At 37.8% G+C, this 20,417-nt stretch overlaps 1 protein-coding gene across 2 annotated transcripts in view; it reads right to left on the minus strand.

The window, feature by feature from the left end:
- Positions 1–20,417, minus strand: part of Tomosyn (syntaxin-binding protein tomosyn) — a 1,160,105-nt gene that overhangs the window by 299,334 nt on the left and 840,354 nt on the right. For both annotated transcript variants that reach the window (XM_067137527.2, XM_067137528.2), the window contains exons 12-13: positions 15,492–15,678; positions 6,699–7,791 (exon numbers count right to left, since the gene is read on the minus strand). In XM_067137527.2, coding sequence (XP_066993628.2) covers positions 6,699–7,791; positions 15,492–15,678 — 1,280 coding nt within the window. The remainder of the gene's footprint in view (positions 1–6,698; positions 7,792–15,491; positions 15,679–20,417) is intronic.

Below are 20,417 nucleotides of genomic sequence, written 5' to 3' on the forward strand. Positions count from 1 at the left end.
AAGCCACCTGGTGATGAACGAGTGGACCATTACAGCTCCAACGGTAGAGCATTCTTAATTCAAACTCTCATTATTGTAGAAGTCTTCCTCATGAACAGCCAAGATTTTCTTCTGAAGACGTGTAGCAAAGTTTGTTTTCTTGATACAGCGTAAGCCCAAAATGTCTACAAATACGAGCCGTGAAATCATCAATGTTAACACTGTAGTAGGTCGTTTCATACTTGAAAAAAGCTGTGAAAACTATTCATTCCAGTCACATTATTATGATCACCAGCTAGTGTCCAGAGTAACCACACTAGCACAGACAGTGGTGGTAGATTGTTACAGGTATCTGGAACTATACACCCTGCACTGCATCCCACAACTGCTGGAGGGTGCATGACAGAGGATTCTCAAAGAAAATACTGTGATCCAAGTGGTCCCACAGATGCTCAGCTGGGTCTGAGCAGGGATGCACTTGGAAGAATTGGTCATGTCTTTCAAACACTGTCAGACAGCTAGCTGTGAGGCATGCCACATTGTCTCAACCATCCCAGGGAAGACAGTCAACACGTATGAGTGTACTTGATCTGCAAGGATGGATTCATAAACAAGTTAGTGGAGAGTGCTAGTGCCATCCATGCAAATGAGTGGTCCTAGAGAAGGCTATGAAAACAACATCACACCATAATACTGATGCCACACACTCATGTTTTTCCAGCAATGGTTGCAGGGTATTTCTTCTCCATCGTTCCTCATCAGACACCCACTATCCATCCATTTGATGAAGCAAAAAATGTGACAAGTTAGAGAAGGCAACCTTTTGCTAATCACCAGAGGTCCAATTCTGATTCTGTCATGCAAACTGAATCCTTTCTGCTGATGCATCTTCACTAGCATAGGTGCAGTGACCATCCACTTGCTTCAGACCATGTCATGCAGTAGGGTTCGCTGAAATGTCATTTTAGACACATGTTTCGGAGTCCCTGGTTCATTCTGATTGTGAGCTACTCCACTGTAGTGTGTCAATCAGCACTCTTATACCTTCATAGCCAACATTCATCTTTCACATTGATAGTACATGGTGCAACGGCATTTCTAAGAAAGTGATTTACAATGGATCCACTTGTTCACTCATGATACACTTTCACCACAGCAATACACAAAGAGATCACAAACTATGCTGTTTCAGAGATACTGTCACCTTTAGCCCAAAATACAATAAATAATCCTTTCTGTAACTCAGATAAATTGCCCCCTTTTAACCTTGAAAACATGGAGTGATAGGTGTGCAGATGGCCCATCTATCACACACGTGTAACTCCGTGCCAGCTCACAATGTACTTCATAGGCTACACAATGCCAATATCAAATGTAGGAGGTGAAAATAATAACAATGTGAGTTGACTGTGTAATAAACATGCGTCAAATTATTCTCATCTTTTAAAAGAAAAAGGCTGTTATATAAAACTAGCTTGATATTTTAAAAAAAGAAAACACATTTCCCAAGTTGATTCTTGTTCAAGAGAATCCTAACATTATTTATAATTTCTTGAGTTTGAATTCTGTAACTGTTATGCAACTAAATTTTTTTATTTTGCTATTTGTTTAATGTCGCACTAACACGTCAAAGATTTTCGGTGACTTAGGGATGGGAGAAAGCTAGCATTAGGAAGGTAGCGGCCGTAGCCTTAATTAAGGTACAGCTCAGCATTTGCCTGGTGTGAAAATGGAAAACCATGGAAAACCATCTTCATAGCTGCTGGCAGTGGGATTCGAACCCACTGTCTCCTGAATGCAAGCTCACAGCTGCACAACCCTAACTACATGGCCAACTCGCTTGGTGATTTTAAAAAAATTATTACAGTAAGATTAAGAAATATGATAAAAGAAAGATTGGCTTTATTAAGATGTGTATGTTCATTCATAAACCTGCCTTTTTAAAACAAAAATTTATTTCCTTTTCCTTATCCATAAATGTTCATCTATCTGTTCTATTCCAGTTGAGTTATCTAATTAATGTTATAACCACTATACTGTTTATTCCTCTAGGTTGAAGACAAAATTACTGCAGTTACAAGATCTCAAACTAACAAGGAGGAAGAATCAATGTGCAAAATTACTCAATTTACAATATTCCCTCTTCTGTATCGATTTCCTCCCTTAACCTTTCAAGCAGTAATGACGGAATAATTAATCATAGCCGTACGACTTCCTAAGTGGCCATCATGGAATATTCCATCAACACATTGTAGATGTCTTTCGGGGATGGGTACGACGAATTATTCCGTCGTAAGATCTGAGATCGCTTTCCTTTGTGCGTGTATATTAGTTTCGAGCTTTGCCTACAGCATCACTCTCCAAAACCACATGACCGGGCGAAATGCTTTTGTTCCGTGCCCAGGTGGCAGCCAGCCAGTACCGGCTGCCAGGCTGCTGAGAGTGGTTTATAGTGCATTATGGCAGGTTCAAGCGGAGCTTGGAAATGTCTGCGAGAAGAAGAACGGTTTGATTGATTACACTGTGACAATTCAGAGAGTGATGTGTCATCTGATAGTGAGACTAATGTTGAAATGTCAGGAGATAGCAAGTGCAATGATGAAAGCAACTCAAGATCTGAATGGCCGAGATTTACATTTACTGTGCAACCTGCACTAAATGTACAAACTGAAGACATAAATAATCCGGTAGAATATTTTCAATTGTTTATCACTCCTGAATTAGCGGAACTAATAAGTAGGGAAACCAACCGATATGCTGAACAGTTTTTAGAAAACACACCAACCTTAAGACTATATTCAAGAGTGAATCAGTTGACTGACACAAATAAAGATGAAATTATGACTTCACTTGCATTCTTTCTCTTGCAAGGCATTCATCAGTTACCTGACAACAAGAGCTACTTTTCTTGTAGACAGATATTAGAGACCCCAATATTTTTGGAACTATTCTCTGAAAGAAGATTTCATCTCCTTCTCAAATTCTTTCCTGTTGTGTATGTTTATCAGGAACTCAAGGGAGGCTTCTTTAGTTAGTTGGAACATAGAAAGAATGATGAACTCTTCTCAGAAGAACTCTTAAGGTTTCACCTTACCTTTTCCTGCCTGCTGGCTCTTTAGAAAGTGTGTGCGTGCATCTTGTATTCAGGATTCATTCAAGGCAAATATTTTCGCACTGCAAGTTGTGTGGTTAAGCTTATTTTTAATATGTATAATTTTTGCTTTCTCAAAAATGCATTTGTTTCTACATTCGTCCCTGTTTTTATCTCCTCGTAAGATGTGGATCGTTTAATATAACACCTTGTGTAAAAAATTGGGTTAAATGAAGGAGTTATATTATATTCAAGATCATGCTTTCACGTCTCTACACAATATTTAAAATGAAATTTACCGTTGATCTTTATAGCTATTGTTGAGAGTGAAGAAGAATTTCCTGTTGTGTATGTTTATCAGGAACTCAAGGGAGACTTCATTAGTTAGTCGGAACATAGAAAAAATGATGAACTCTTCTCAGAAGAACTCTTAAGGTTTCACTTTACTTTTTCCTGCCTCCTGGCTCTTCAGAAATGTATGCGCGTGTGTTTTGTATTCAGGAATCATTCAAGACGAATATTTTCGCACTACAAGATATGTGGTTAAGGTTATTTTTAATATGTATAACTTTCCCTGTTTTTTATCTCCTTGTAAGATGTGTATTGTTTAATTTTCCTGTTGTGTATGTTTATCAGGAACTCAAGGGAGACTTCATTAGTTAGTCAGATCATAGAAAAAATGATGAACTCTTCTCAGAAGAACTCTCAAGGTTTCACCTTACTTTTTCCTGCCTGCTGGCTCTTTAGAAGTGTGTGCGCGTGCGTTTTGTATTGAAAAGGTGGACCGTTGAAAGAATCCAGGCGCATGTTACATCGGCTCTAAAAGACATTCCGGAAAAGGCCTTCCAGGATGCCTTCCAGGCATGGAGAGTGAAGGAGAATTTCCTGTTGTATATGTTTATCAGGAACTCAAGGGAGACTTCATTAGTTAGTCGGAACATAGAAAAATGATGAACTCTTCTCAGAAGAACTCTTAAGGTTTCACTTTACTTTGTCCTGCCTGCTGGCTCCTCAGAAATGTGTGCGCGTGTGTTTTACATTCAGGAATCATTCAAGAAGAACACTTTCGCACTGCAAGATGTGTGGTTAAGGTTATTTTTAATTTGTATAACTTTTGTTTTCTCAACGATTCATTTGTTTCCTATATTCGTCCCTGTTTTTATCTCCTTGTAAGATGTGTATTGTTTAATGTAACGCCTTGTGTAACATAAATGCCTACATGCTTGCCTGTTTCCCATTTTGGCTGATGATGACGCAAACACAGCGTCGAAACTAGTTCCAAGTACAAATACATGTTATAAATAAAATATAACTTTTTGTATTGAAAAGGTGGACCGTTTTAAGTTTTTCCTATCATCCTTCTCAGTTCAATACGGACAAAAAATGAAATTCTTAGGTTTAAATTCTTACACTTTGTCGATAACGAAGCATACGATGAAGCCATATATGTTCCGAAGAAACTATACAAATTGAAACCTATTCTGGACCACTTGAATAGCAGATTCCGAAGTGTGTACACACCCGTAAACAATGTGCCTGTAGATGAGTCTTTTATGTTGTGGAAGGGACGTTCGTCATGGAAAGTTTTCATATTGTCTAAGCGCTCAAGATTCAGTATCAAACCATTTGAACTGTGTGAATCTATGTCTGGTTACATGTGGAATTTCTTGGTGTACATAGGAAAAGACACCCAGTGTGATGACTCACTGAAAAATGAACCATATGGATAGAAAGTTGTTTCCCGTTGCTTTCCTAAAAAAATTCCCATGGCACTAAAGCCCTTGAAGGGCCTTGGCCTACCAAGCGACCACTGCTCAGCTCAAAGGCCTGCAGATTATGAGGTGTGGTGTGGTCAGCACGACTAATCCTCTCGGCCGTTATTCTTGGCTTTCTAGACCGGGGCCGCTATCTCACGATCAATAGCTCCTCAATTCTAATCATGTAGGCTGAGTGGACCTCGAACCAGCCCTCAGGTACAGGTAAAAACCCTGACCTGGCCGGGAATCGAACCCGGGGCCTCCGGGTAAGAGGCAGGCACTCTACCCCTACATCACGGGACCAGCCATTGCTTTCCTCACTGAGACAGATTCTCTTTCCTTGCCCTTAGCATAGTAATAATTTTAATAGCTTGATAGTGACACTTTGTTTTTTAAACCTGATGAAAATACCTGACCAATTAAAAGTATCTCATCGTAAGTTCCCCTTGCTTTCCTCAGCGAGCCAGACACCTTGCCTTTCATACTATGATCATTTTTGACAGCCTATTACATACTCTGTACTTTTTGAACCTGATAAAAATATTATACTACACAAGAGCATGTGACTATATGTTACTTCCCAGTACCTTATGGAAAATGTGCCACTGTGTTAGTAGCTACTGAAAGGAAATGTACCACTTGAAAGGTTAACCATTCCATATTGTGCTGTATTCTTTTCACTTTGCTTTGCTAAAACTTTTATGCTAATAACAAATAAAAATGAATAGTAATATTGTCTTGTTATTTATGAAAGCAGATCCTACAGACCAACAATACATTTTATGATCAAATCCCATTACCTGCACTAAAATTAATTTGCTTCAACAGAAACATAGATTTGAAATATAAGAATAGTACTGTATATGTTACAGTATTGAGACTGACATATATTTTAGGACACATTAATAACTATAATTAATGTTCCTGGTATTTATTACAAGTCTCAAGAAGATGCAACATTATGATAACATGTAGGTTATGGTCCAATTTCTGAAGAATATGTAGAGATATTGGTTTAAACTTGAAAACTGGTAATATTTTAATAAAATCTGAATCATGATTTCTGTACTTTTGGCTGTTAATCTAATACCCACTGACATATGTTCATTTGTTCCAACATGAGATGTTAAGTTGAAAAGATGACACACCAAGAATGAAATAAAAACACTTGGTTACTGCCCAAAACACTACACTAGTTGCAACTACCACCAAACCATGACAGAACAATTAAGATATATCAGCAGGCATGCAGGTAGGATTAACTGTCTCAGTCAAGTTGTGAGACAAAAGTTGTTTTTGGATCACTTAATTAATGCAAATAAAGAGAACTACAATAAATTCAAAGCAGCAGGCTGAATATTCTTATCACTTGGTAATTAAAGAAAATTAATGTTGATTTATTATCAACAATTACTATGTAGTGAGTCTTCCAGAATGAGCAGAGACTTTATTTTATTTTATTTTATTTTATTTTAAGAAACATTATCATAATTACTATGTTTTATTTACTCACAATGTTCCAAAGTCAAGGACAAACACATAGTTAAAACTCAAATATATAAAACAGAATACTTTTATAAGGAGACAATAAACAGGGAAGTAACAAGAGGAAGATGCTTGTAACCAATCCCATCAGTCATTAGTAGGAAACCAAAACAAGGAAATCAGTATCAAAGCAGTTCCACAACCATTCCTATGCTACAGCACTGAGCTAGGGTACGGTATGCCAGCTACCTAAGAAATATATGTACATAACCATTCATTCCATCATTCACTCTACATATCTACAACCTTCTAAAAAGGTGCTTGTTGGGCAAGGGCCTTGTGGGGTCAGTAGGGTTAGTCGTAAAATTCTGGTGATGCAAACTTACTCAGGCGGCGTATGAGATTTCCAAAGGAAGGTTGATTCTGTCCAGTATCATCCTTCTGCCTCAGGTCTCGCAGATTGTGATCTTGCTTGCTGTATTTGATGTTTGGCACTGACAATAATCGCATATCCCTCTTTTCAACAGTTGACTTTTTCTTGCTCTCTCTCCTAGGGGGTCTAACAGGCTTTCCTTCAGCATCAAATAATGGAAGATCAACAGGTCTACTCAGTCGCCTCGTGACCTTTTCCTCAACAACAGGTATTCTACACGTAACTCCCCCTTCAGTCTCATCACTAATTTCAAGTTGTTCAACACTCTTACTTTCTCTAACACATGAATGTCCATTTTCAATTATCTCATTTAGCATTTCAGAATCAGATTCTGGAGATTTAATAATTATTTGAGTAGGTTCTTTTGGAGTGACAGGTAGTTCAGTAGAGCCTTCTTCAACTTGAATAAGTGGGGTTACTAACATTTTTTCAGCTTCTAAACTATCAGGTGTACCAACTTCTTTATCTGGTTCTTCCATAGACTGATGAGGTGATCTTGGCTCTACAGGTGAGAGTATGGAAGGGGTTAGAATAGCATCAGCAGACGCAGAAGTAGTATAAAATGTTGAAGATCGTTTCTCTCTGGTCTGCTGAGTATGACTTGAAGAATGAGCAACTGTACCCATCTGAGCACCAACTGAGAATGTATTCTTTAATTTCTGGTCCACACGACTGAACTGTTTCTTTAGAGAGAAAGCTTTCCATGCACTGCTCCGTCTTCTGCCATGATCATGAGATTTGTTCTCTGGAGGTGCGGTTTCATTAGGAGATGCCTCTTGTTTCATATCAAATGGAGGATATGGAGAGTCTGGAGGCAGAGAAGCAAAAGCCTCTTCAGCTTGATCTACATCAGGCGTAAGTGCTGCAGGAGAAACATCTGAGCAGTAGCCACTTGCTCCTCCACCAGGAGTGAGAGATTCCAAGTCTGGATCCTCACTGTCATTTGATGCCATCTTGAAGAGTGGTGAAGGAGAAGGGCTCGTGAGGGATACAGCAGCATCTACTGGGACAATGGCAGGCTCCAGGCATTTGCTGGTAGGGGCAACCTACAGGAACATGCAAGGTAGGATAGGGATGTGAGGAATGGCAGGAAAAAAAAAAGAACAAAAACAAAATGATGTAAACCAGATTATGTTTCTGGATATGTCCAGAATCAAATATCTGATGAAATTAAAATAACAATTTAGCACTTAGAAATTCAAACCAATTAACTTCCTCTGATGATACTTGAACTAGATTTATATTGAGTTAGTAGCATAAAGCTCGTACTAAGTAATTAGTACATCATTACCATGTAATTTCTACAAGACTAAAAGAGCCAAGACAAATTCCACACTTTCCTTAAACTTCTCAATATGCCTCGTAATTCCATCTTTTTAGTATGTTACACATTAAGTATGAATTATTGCAGTGCGAGTCTTTCATTTTACAGTAAACATGAATCTTGTGATCCGTATCTGCTGATCAATGATATCCAGAAGGTTTAATGAACAAAGTTGAATCCACAGTCACATATTCATAGATATTATATTGAAATTTACTCTATGTCATTTACTTCCTAACAAGAAGGAAAACAAGCATAAGTGATGCACAGAATTTAGGTGAACATTTACAGAATAATTACAGAACTGCTTTTTATAAGTAAAAAATAGAAGTAGTAATGAAGATGTATGGTTAAAAAGATAAGGGCAATAAGAAGTTTGACATACAAAACGTGTTTTTTAAGTAAGGTCCGTTTTGTTGTAGACACTAGTAGTTCGTGCGAATATCGCAACAAGCACGTGCGTCGTGTACTGGCATCCCTCAGGAACAACTGTGCTCAGTTTCAGCTCTGTAGCTAACCTGTACGGTTCTGTTCTGTGCTTTCAATCTGTTTAAGACTATCAACTCGCCCGCCGAGTGTGAAGTTCGGTCAGTGATACGGTTTTTTGTCAGCAAGGAACCTGTCTGTTGCAGAAATTCATCGACAGATTTGCGAAGTGTACGGTGATACTGTTATGAGTGAAAGCAAAGTGCGTAAGTGGGTACGACAACTCAAAGATGGCCGTAACAGCGTCCATGATGAGGACCGCTCCGGTCACCCTTCTTTGATTACAGATGATTTGGTGGCTTTAGTTGAAGCGAAGATTCGCGAGAACAGGCGCTTCACAATAACAGGTCTCTCAAACGAATTTCGTGACGTGTCAAGATCAGTGCTTTACAACATTGTTTCTGAACACCTACAGTTGAGGAAACTGTGCTCCCGTTGGGTCCCGAAACTCCTAACAGAGGACCACAAAAACCAAAGATTTGAGTGTGCGATGAAGTTCTTGACTCGTTATGAAGAAGAAGGTGACGGCTTCTTAAGTCAGATCGTAACTGGAGATGAAACAGGGGTTTCACATATCACACCCGAATCGAAGCAACAGAGCATGGAATGGAGACACACGCACTCGCCTGTAAAGGTGAAGGCCAAACAGACTCTGTCCCAGCGCAAAATCATGGCGTCGGTGTTTTGGGTATAAGCATGGTGTTTTGTTGATCGACTTCATGCAACGAGGAACCACTATCAATGCAAAAGCATACTGCCAAACCCTTAGAAAGCTACGCAGAGCAATTCAAAACAAAAGATGCGGCATGCTGACAAAGGAAATTGTCCTTTTCCATGACGATGCAAGACCTCACACTGCAGGTCAGACCCGCGATTTATTGGACAGTTTTGGCTGGGAAGTTTTAGACCACCCACTCTACAGTCCTGATCTTGCGCCAAGTGATTACCATCTGTTCCTCCATCTCAAACATCACCTCAGTGGCAACCATTACAATGACGACGACGTGAAAACGGCAGTGAACTCTTGGTTATCAGAGCAGGCAGCAAATTTCTATGAAGAGGGTATTTTAAAATTGGTTACGAGGTATGATAAGTGTTTGAATAAAACTTGGCAACTATGTCGAAAAATAGAGTGAAGTATGTACTTTCTGAAAATAAATTTACTTTTTTGAAATAACCTTTCGTTGTGTACTTATTTTCAAACGGACCTTACTTAAAAAACATGCCCCGTATTTAACTACCTAATCCAACACTTTTACTAGCAACAGTAACATACGTGGTCATTTTGGTGAAAGAACTACTACAACTGATATTTTTATGCAAGTTATTTATCCTTGAAATTCTGGTCCTTGACTTTAATGTGAATGTAAGATATAATAGCACCACATGCTAATAAGGAATACAGTAACCTGGAAGCCTATTGGAGAATTTGTAAAGATATAGGGAGAAGAAGAATAGACTAGAAGTTTAGGGTAGAGCTTGAGCAATTTCTGATTAAATAACTACAGAGAATTCAATTAACACTACCCAACACAGCAAGCTGCAAGAGTCAGATGATGATGATGATGAGGATGACGAGTTGAAGTTGACAAATTAAGAAACAAGATTTCTACTTCTGAAGCGGCATATGGTCTTGAGGTTCCGTAAGCCTGGACCAAAAATGAGTTCCATGTTAATTCCTGGGAACAAAGGGGGCTGAGCATAGAGTTAACCACTCTATCTCATTTAGTGCAATGATTATGGAAAGTGGAAGCCTTTACCTTCCACCTCTCCAGGGCCTTCATGGCCTTTAAGGGGATGGCTTTGCTTTGCTTTTTATCAATGTTTGTATATTTTATTACTAGCTATTTTATGGCTTTATAATTATAAGCAAAATAACCTGTGCTTCACAACAGTTTTCAATTTGGAGCTTGTACTGTAGAGTACACCCTCAGTACCATCTGTCAGTTGTGAGAGGCAGTCAAGAGGGGTGTCAGGAGGTAAAAGTTTAAGGCTCCTACGTAAATTTCAAGGTTATGAATTTCATTATTGGTTCCATATTGAATTAAGATTACATATAATTTACAAAATTTATTCCATCTAATCAATACTGTACAATAATTGCAATGTCTATAAATACATTACAATATGTTATCAAGGGACTAGTTTTGACCCTATGTGGGTCATCAGCCTAACTAAGATACACTTATGGATTTGCTGATGTCCTAAAACAAAATTACATTGTGGAAATAAAAATTTTAAAAAGAGTGAACTGTGTATGTGATGCGATAATGTACATATAAAATGGTGGAGTGATGAAATATTGATAGATAAAATAATGTTGTGCTGATCAATGACAAATAAAATTTCAGGTTTTACATCAATTACAATTAGATTGTAAGAATAGTATCACACGATTTTTTACAATGATGATTAAAATATGTCCTTGTTTAGTGAATACTCTAAAATTGCACATTAAAAGTATAAATGCCAATTGAATGCCAAGTCCAGATACTTCTATTGAGTTCTATATTTCAAGTAAATCATCGGATAGATAATTGAATGTTGAACATTGGCGCAGAGGGTGTCTGTCTTGCTCAAGGTCCAATATTTCTGATACAGAAATTAAATGTAGATAAAACCATACAACATTCTTATAATATAATGGATTCTTGCTGTAGTATGAGGAAAATTCCCAATCCATGCTGGAACCAATAGAACCTTGCGCGCAATGTGAATGATTACTCTAGTTGCACTCTATCGGTCAGGTCGTTTCTCTGTTTCCCAATGTTTTGGATGAGGTCTGTCAGTTTATCAATTCCCTTCCCAGCTGCAAACTTCCACAGTTCAGCTACTATTGAGTCCTCACCTGGTGCCTTATTTTTCTTTAATGACGGGATGATCTGTCTGATTTCTTCCTTTTGTGGGTGGAGATGAATCGTGATGGACTTATACATTTTCCTCAAATGAGAATATGGAATTTGGAGCTTCACATTTGAGGAGGGATTCAAATTATTCCGCCAAAATCTGGCAATTTTCCTTGTCACTGTGTGCTGTTTTCCCATCGGAGTTTGTGATCTGTAGGCTGGGAGGATTGTACATGCTATATTTTGTCTGAAGGTTCTATAGAAGTCTTGTGTTATTCTTCTGAACGTCCTGCTCAGTCTGTGCCAACTGGTTCTTGCCAAAAGCACATTTCACTCTGCGGATGCTTTTCACAGTATGTTTTCTCTAATTCGGGAAGTTTACCTGGTTAGTTTGGGTCTTTTGAGAGTTCCCTCTCTGCTAGGCGAGATGTCTTTGCTTTACCGCAGCATCGCAATCACTGTTCCACCAGGCATGTTTTCTTGGCTTTGTTAGAGGGATTGTCTCCTTAGCTGTTATGACCAGGGCCTCTTGTAATTCTTTCCAGTTCTGGGGGTCGATGAATTCCAGTTTATCTTATCTTATTTTTAATTTTTTTTTTACAAGTTGTTTTACATAGCACTTCCTCATATAAGTCTTATGGCGACAATGGGATAGGAAAGGGCTAGGAGTAGGAAAAAAGCAGCATGGCCTTAAGGTACAGCATGTTTGCATGTTATGCCTTTTTGGGAGAAAATTCATGCATAATGCATATTTCAAAAATTTTGGATTTAATAGCGAATAATTTGACATTTATATTGGATTATATGGCTTTTCTTCTGACTTTGACGCATATATTATGTTAACTTGCATGATAGTGCATCTTTTGAACATTGGTTTGCAGAATTTGGGACCGTACGTCCATGTTATTTATCTACCACTGAGAGAGAATGAAAATGTATTTCTGGCATACTACTTGGCAACCAAAGTTATATGCATAGAGGTCCTATAATCTAGTCACCCGAACACTTTCTTATCTGTTGCTTGAGTAAACATTGACATAAGGGGAAAGAACCCCGCGTCGAACGCTCTAATCCTTAGAAATAAAGTGTCCCAGTAAAAAATGAACCCTAAATTTTGCACTACTAAATGACAACTATTTCATTTTTTCGTCTATGTTAGACGAAGAAATCAAAACTTAAATCACACTTCCATGATGCCATGTTACTGAGGGAGCAGCTTATAAACCTTGGTTTTACACTGAATCCTGTTTTGTTTTCCTAGAGTTTCCTACCCCAAACTCCCACTGGTCACACGTCTGAGGCCAAAATAATTGCAAAAAGAAGGGAGTTGGAAAGCAGCATGCTAAAACGCTTCAAATTGTAATTTACCGGCTGAGTTGGCCATGCGGTTAGGGGCATCCGGCTGTGGCTTGCATACGGGAGATAGCGGGTTCGAATCCCACTGTCGGCAGCCCTGAAAATGGTTTTCCGTGGTTTCCCATATTCACACCAGGCAAATGCCGGGGCTGTACCTTAATTAAGGCCACAGCCGCTTCTTTCCCACTCCTAGCCCCTCCCTGTCCTATTGTCGCCATAAGACCTATCTGTGTCGGTGCGACGTAAAAGCAAATTGTAAAAAAAAAGAAGTCTACAAAGAGACCCATGTCTAAACGGATTGTGGGAAAGGAATATCTAAGTTATTTTCTTAAAAGAGATAACTTCAGATATACTTCGTCTTAAATGTCTTCGTTTAAGTATGAACCTGCCACTTCTTGTGACGTAGGAAGATCATTTTCTGTGTTAAGAAATGTTCTGTCAGATAAACGAATGAACTTAAATGAAGAAAATACGAATAAATTAGTTGTTGTACAGTGTTTCAAAGGGAAATGAAAATATAACAATGTGGAATTGAATTTTGAAAGCGCATCTTTTCTAGTTTATTGTGCATGTTCCGTCATTTGATAGTGCATGAATGCATGCATATTTTGAGATTTGATAGTGCATGGAAATCCGGGCTCTACTTATTACAATGGTGATGAATGATGGATAGACATCATTAAGAGCACTATGAAGCAATAGGATTTGCACTGAAACATGTTAATTTACAAGGATGTTTGAGGGAAAGAATAAAATCAGACGAATCATATTTGACATGACATGCATCTAGATGATTATGACCGACATCATCACTATCTTTAGATTCAGTACAATATAAATTTCTTCGTTTATATTCATTTAGACCAGGATTCTCGTATGAAAATGTTGATTATACAGCTCTACAACAGTCTTTAAATCTGCATAGTCTGTCACAATGCCGTGAATTCCTGGATACAGTCTTCATTTTTAAATTGCTTCATTCCTTGGTGAATTGTCCAGAACTCCTTGAAAAAATTAACATACATGTACCAGATAGATGCACAAGATTCAAGAATACATTGCCTACAAATTGGCATAGAACTATCTATGCATTCAATGGGCCAATTGAACGAATGTCAAGATCTCTAAACAAAGTGGATATTGATATATTTAACTGTTCATTGTCAAAATTTAGAAATCACTTACATAATCTCCAGAATTGGCTATTATTTTCCTGTGCTTACTTGTAATATAACCTGTATATACATCTGTACATATCGGCAGCCCTGAAGATGGTTTTCCGTGGTTTCCCATTTTTACACCAGGCAAATGCTGGGGCTGTACCTTAATTAAGGCCATGGCCGCTTCCTTCCCACTTCTAGGCCTTTCCTATCCCATCGTCACCATAAGACCTATCTGTGTCGGTGCGATGCAAAGCCACTAGCAAAATATATATATCTGTACATATTTTTCTACTTTTACTACACTGAACTTTCTTTTTAGAGTGTTTTGTTTTGTTTATTTTCTCTATTGTTGTGTAAAATGGTATTACCGTTAGTAAAGTATTATTATTATTATTATTATTATTATTATTATTATTATTATTATTATTATTATTATTATTATTATTATTATTATTATTATCTTATGGAACAAAACAGAAAAACCAAAAATACAGTTTTAAACATTTAATTTGCAACTATTTAATTGCCTAAATATGCTTAAATTGAAAGAATTTTGAGAAAAGTTTAAAGAAAGGAGCAAAGTGTAAACTAGCAAATGATGACATAGAAATATATATAATACTAGTTCAAGCAATCACCAAGAGATATGAAATGTACTGGTTGTGATAATCCAAATACTTTTTCAAAAGATGGTTTGGAGCCAATATTTGAAATTCACTCATAGTTCATATAATAAACCTACTTACTGATACCTCATCAACTTTTTAAAATTCTCATTAAATTTGCATTCTATTGGCTTCCCTCTTATCATAAGGCCATACATCTAGTAAATATTACAACAATAAGAACACTAAACAAAAAGATATTTCACTGTTTGATAACAGCAATTTTCAAACTGAAGAACAGGAATAAATGCTACATAAATCTGTTGGACTAAACCTCAATGAAGGATATGGTGAACTGCATGGCAAGAAACACACTAATAAAACAATTTTTAAAAGTACATTTTGTTCAAGATATGAATCCTGGCAGTAAACAAGAGGAAGATGAGTCTTAGTGCCATGGAAACACAATTTATCGATACAAATCCAACAATATGACATAACTGATTGGAACTCTGATAATTTAAAGCTCAAATTATCACCTTGTGACTTGAGAGAGTAGCAAGTCTGAAGCTGTTTTGTAATAAAATTTCTAATATGAGGTCTATTTTAGAAACAGCAAAAAGCAACTCATAAATTTCATCCCCCATTATTTATGAAGTGCATAGAAAGAGCTAATCTGCTATTGATTCTCTTAAATTAATATTTAAATAATGTTTCATAATGTTGTACTACATTTCTGATTTCTCTTCTTTCTTTTTTGCCATATTAACATTATTAAAAGGAGAAGTGCATGAATTTAGCCAATTTTTCTCATACTCTCTGAGCTGAATGGGTTAGCAAGGACCTCATTTACACAGAAGTTTAATAAATGAAATATAAACAATATCCAATCAAAATTCCATTCAGTTTAAAGGAACCTGTAATTTTCACTTAAGCAATTAACAGAGAGGGGGAGATAAAAAGTACCTGGTCAGTACTGGGTGAGCGACACCTTTCATCCGAGTTGTTGTCACCTTGATTGCGTTTTGGTGAGCGGGGGACTCGCTGGTAAGGATCAGCTGAACCATAGAGGTCTGGTGTTCCTATATTCATTAGACATATCTTCTGGACAATATCCACAATCACGATACCACATTCATTACCATAGGCCATGCTAAAAGAAATATACCACAAACTATTAGCTCATGCATAAAAATACACTGACTTACAATAAAACATTAAAATACGAGTAGTTTGATAGTAAAGAAACACAACATATTTAAATTCTTTTTCTTTTACATTCTTGATATTCTTTCAGTATTGTCCTTTTTTACTTCCTGCTAACTTAATTTCCTTTCTTAGTGAATATTTAAGACCTTACTACAAACTGTGAAAATATTTCTCTTTTTTTCCTTCAAAGAGAACAAGTGAAAGTCTTTTTTATAAGGTCGAGTGAATCACTCTCAATGTTTCCTTTCTCTACCAATACTGTCCTGTCCTTGTGTTCATCCTTTGTAGTTATTCTAACTCTCCTTCCAAGCTTCTTAATGTGATAAATATTCATATACTTTAGATGTCCTTTCCCAATAAAGTTGAAACTGGTTTACATGAAACGTAGTTGTACATAGTTCTGAATTAGGCATATTTTTCTACTTCCCGTGTGCAACTGCTTTGTATTACATATAATATTTTTCTGAGAAACTGATTTAAATGTAATTCTCATTTATGTAAACCTAGGTAAATATTTTTTATTTCAAGGTTGAGCTACGGTATATGTACTGTTGTTATAATTTTGCACTAAGAAGGAACATGTGTTATTGTACGACAAAACGGAACTAACTCAAAGATAGGGTAGAAGTTGTCTGAATGGACCGGGCAACCCATTGAACTTTCTTCGTGCTAGGGATTGGGGCTTGCAATTGTTCCCCATGGACGAGGAATTCCCAGTAAGTGCGAGTCATAAGCTCGCCTTGATTACGTCCCTGCCCTTTGCACATACCACCCGTCGCTACTACCGATTGAATGATTTAGTGAGGTCTTCAGACCGGTGCGCGGGATTGCTGCTGCTGCTGATGATGATGATGATGATGCTTGTTGTTCAAAAGGGCCTAACATCTAGATCATCAGCTCTAGACAAATGCTGAGAGGTGACATTTTTCAACAGTAAGTCTACATGAAACCTACACTACATAATGTAGGAATGAAAATTGTGAGCTTGCATTTGGAAGACAGTGGGTTCAAACTTCGTCGGCAGTCCTGAATATGGTTTTCCATGGTTTCCTATTTTCACTCCAGGCAAATGTTGTACCTCAATTAGGGCCATGGTTTTAAGGTCCATGGTTGCTTTCTTCCCACTTCTACTTCTTTCCTATACCACTGTCCACTATCAGCATAAAACCCATCTGTGTCAGTAAAGTAAGTTTGTTTAATTTTCACATCGATGCATATAATTGATTAGTATGTCTACAGCAGCAATGAATGAAAGAAAATGAAAATGTAACACTTAAGAAGAAAAAGTGAAATTTAACAGAGAGTTTATAACTACGACATGCTTCAGTCTTACAAGTGACTATTCTCATTTTGGTTCCGTATTGAAGTTGACGTATGTCTCAAGTGTTATTACAATATTATAAGTCCACCTGTTCAATACAATGTATTGTATTGAACAGGTGTAATGCTTCAGTCTGTCAAAACTAATTCAGAACAGTGGAACATAAATTCAGAATATACAAGAATTACATTTATTAATAGATTAGACCTGAAAAAGATACTATTAATTACAAACAGAATGACATGTTTCATAACATCATCAGATTCTATCAAATCACACTATTAATCACTTTTTTAATATTATTAGGAAATGTAAAAACATTTACCGTATGTTTAAATTCCGTTTATACCCTTTTAATAGGTGAGTCAGAACTTATCTAAATGAAGTGCTCCAGGACTGTTTCCTTTCTCTTTACAAGTTCAGCAAAGAGTAAGGCCAGCTGCTAGTTTGTCAGTAACTTACTGTTACTGCTCCAGTGATGTCATTGGCTTACGCAAAACTGTACATTTATTATTATTATTATTATTATTATTATTATTATTATTATTATTATTATTATTGTTGTTGTTGTATTTTAAATTGTTTCAAAAATTATTTATGGGAGATTTAATGAGTATTTAATATATTTAATAAGCTGGCTAGTTTACCAGTAACTTTTCATCACATGTTTCAGTGACGTCATCACATTCTGTGGAAGTGTACTAGTAGTTTTAAAATTAGAATGCTTTCACTAATTTTCTTTTCAAATGAGGAATATATGAACTCAAATGCCAAGAACAAAATAATATAGCCATACATATCAGCCAAACAAAAAGGTAATTTACACACCAGGTACAAAGAATACATATATTACAACAGCCACCACTTCCAGACGTCAGCACAGATCTTAAAATATTACATATCGAAAAAAAAAAAAAAAAACAGAAAATCATTATATATAACAGAAGGATAGAAATATACATTGCAGAAAAAAAAGCAGCCAGAATAACTGCAACAATCACATGCACCTAAAAGATTCCCCACTCCTTAATGTACAAATTAAATCACGTATCATTAAAACACAAAATTTCAAACTTAATTAATTACAAAAGGTAATATGATAATTCACTGTCACTCATTATACTACTGTTAAATAATAATATTGATAATAATAATAATAATAATAATAATAATAATAATAATAATAATACCGAGCGAATTGAGCCATGCGTCAGGAGCACACAGCTGTGAGCTTGCATTTAGGAGATAGTGGGTTTGAAACCCACTGTCGCCAGCCCTAAAGATGGTTTTCTGTGGTTTCCCATTTTCACACCAGGCAAATGATGGGGCTGTACCGTAACTAAGGCAATAGCCACTTCCTTTCCACTCATAGCTCTTTCCTATCCTATCCTATCGTCGTTGACATAAGACCTTTTGTGTCAGTACGACGTAAAAAGCCACTTGTAAAAAAAAAATTAGTAATAATAATACACCCTACCTACACCCTGCAAATGACCTCAGCCTTTGTGGATGGGGTCAACTATCATTAAGTAACCAGGCGAACCTGACCCCTTCAGAGCACATCCCCCGGTAGCAGATAGGGGGTTCCCTATAGGGATGATCTTTGGATCTGCAGACAGACAGGAAACGTAATGCTTGGGGGCTTTAAAATGCTGGGATACCCTCTCTCCAGGGCTCATAAATATGGAGGGCCCAAACACGGGGTGACTGGTGAAATCCTCAAAGGTATCTGCAGTGGAGAAGATAGTATGAAGGCTTTCACGGCCGGTGTCAATATAATAAAATTCTTCCGGGCTGTTATGCCGTAGTCCACTCCTCTCGCTTCTCCCAGACGTTTCGACTACTGCTGCGGTAGTCATCTTCTGTGGCGTCGTGTAGATACGCTCTCCTGTATCCCGCTGGCGACTGCAAAAGTTGTTTGGGAAGCAGCTGTATTTATATGTAAGTGTGTGGCCTCCAATTGGTTCGCGCTGTGCAAACGGACATCTGATTGACTATCTGAAAGCACGACCTCTGATTGGGTCGCGCCGAGCAGCTTGACGTTTGGTTGGCTATCTAAGCACGCGACCTCTGATTGGTTCGCGCCGGGCATGGATTCTGACTGGGTCGCTCCGAGAAGTCTGTCGTCTGATTGGATCTCTGAGTGCACGACCTCCGATTGGGTCGTGCCGAGCAATGGAACCTCTGGTTGGTTGACTGTAATGTCCCTGATCTTAGTAAACTTCGGCCATACGTTATATAAAGGGGTGTACCAGGCCTTGCTGAGTTTCATTCCTTCCTCCTTTCTATTAAAGTTATACGGATGTTTATGTATTTCGATTGCTTCCCTGTAGAGACGGGCGTGAAAGTGGGATGTTGTGGCCAGTATGTCAGTATCCTCGTAACGGATCTCATGATTTCCGTCAAGCAGTGCATGCTCCGCTACTGCTGATTTGTCGTATTGCCCCAAGCGACAATTCCTTTTGTGCTCCGTCAGGCGAGTATTGACACTTCTGCCAGTCGTGCCAATATAAACAGCTCCACAGCTGCACGATATCCTATAGACCCCAGTAGATGTTAAAGGGTCACGTGGATCTTTTTCAGAACGTAACATGTTTCGTAGCTGTTGGGTCCGCTGAAAAATGATTTTAACTTCGTTACGTTCAAGGAGCCTTCCAATACGATCCGTGACGTCCCGTATATACGGCAAATAAGCGATACCTTTCTTCCTGGGTTCGTCTCGCTTCCTATTCGCTGGCTGTCTTCTGGGGTGGAGTGCTCTCCTGACCTCTTGTACCGTGTAGCCATTGGTTTGTAAGGCTAGATCAAGATGCCGTAGTTCCTTCTCGATGTACTCTGGTTCACAGACACGAAGGGCGCGATCCACCAAAGTCTTCATCATGGCGTGCTTCTGCCCAGGATGGTGATTCGAAGTTTTGTTTAAATATCGGTCTGTGTGTGTTGGTTTTCGGTATACTTGATGCCCTAAGGATCCATCATTCTTCCTCTTCACCAGCACGTCCAGGAAAGCTAATTCTCCATCCTTTTCCTTCTCCACAGTGAATTGTATACGAGGATGAATACTGTTCAGATGTGTAAGAAAACCGTCAAGTGCCTCCTCTCCATGTCCCCATATTACAAAAGTGTCATCAACAAAGCGGAACCAACAGCTGGGTTTATTTACAGCAGTCTGCAGGGCTTCCTTTTCAAAGAACTCCATATAAAAATTAGCAATAACAGGGCTAAGTGGGCTTCCCATGGCAACACCGTCTGTCTGTTCATAAAATTCATGTTTCCATTGGAAAAATGTCGTCGTAAGTACATGTTCAAATAAAACTATTGTCTCCTCTGCAAAGAGATGTTGAATATGTTCAAGAGTATCC

The sequence above is a fragment of the Anabrus simplex genome, chromosome 1 (assembly GCF_040414725.1).
Source record: "Anabrus simplex isolate iqAnaSimp1 chromosome 1, ASM4041472v1, whole genome shotgun sequence".
Lineage (NCBI taxonomy): Eukaryota > Metazoa > Arthropoda > Insecta > Orthoptera > Tettigoniidae > Anabrus > Anabrus simplex.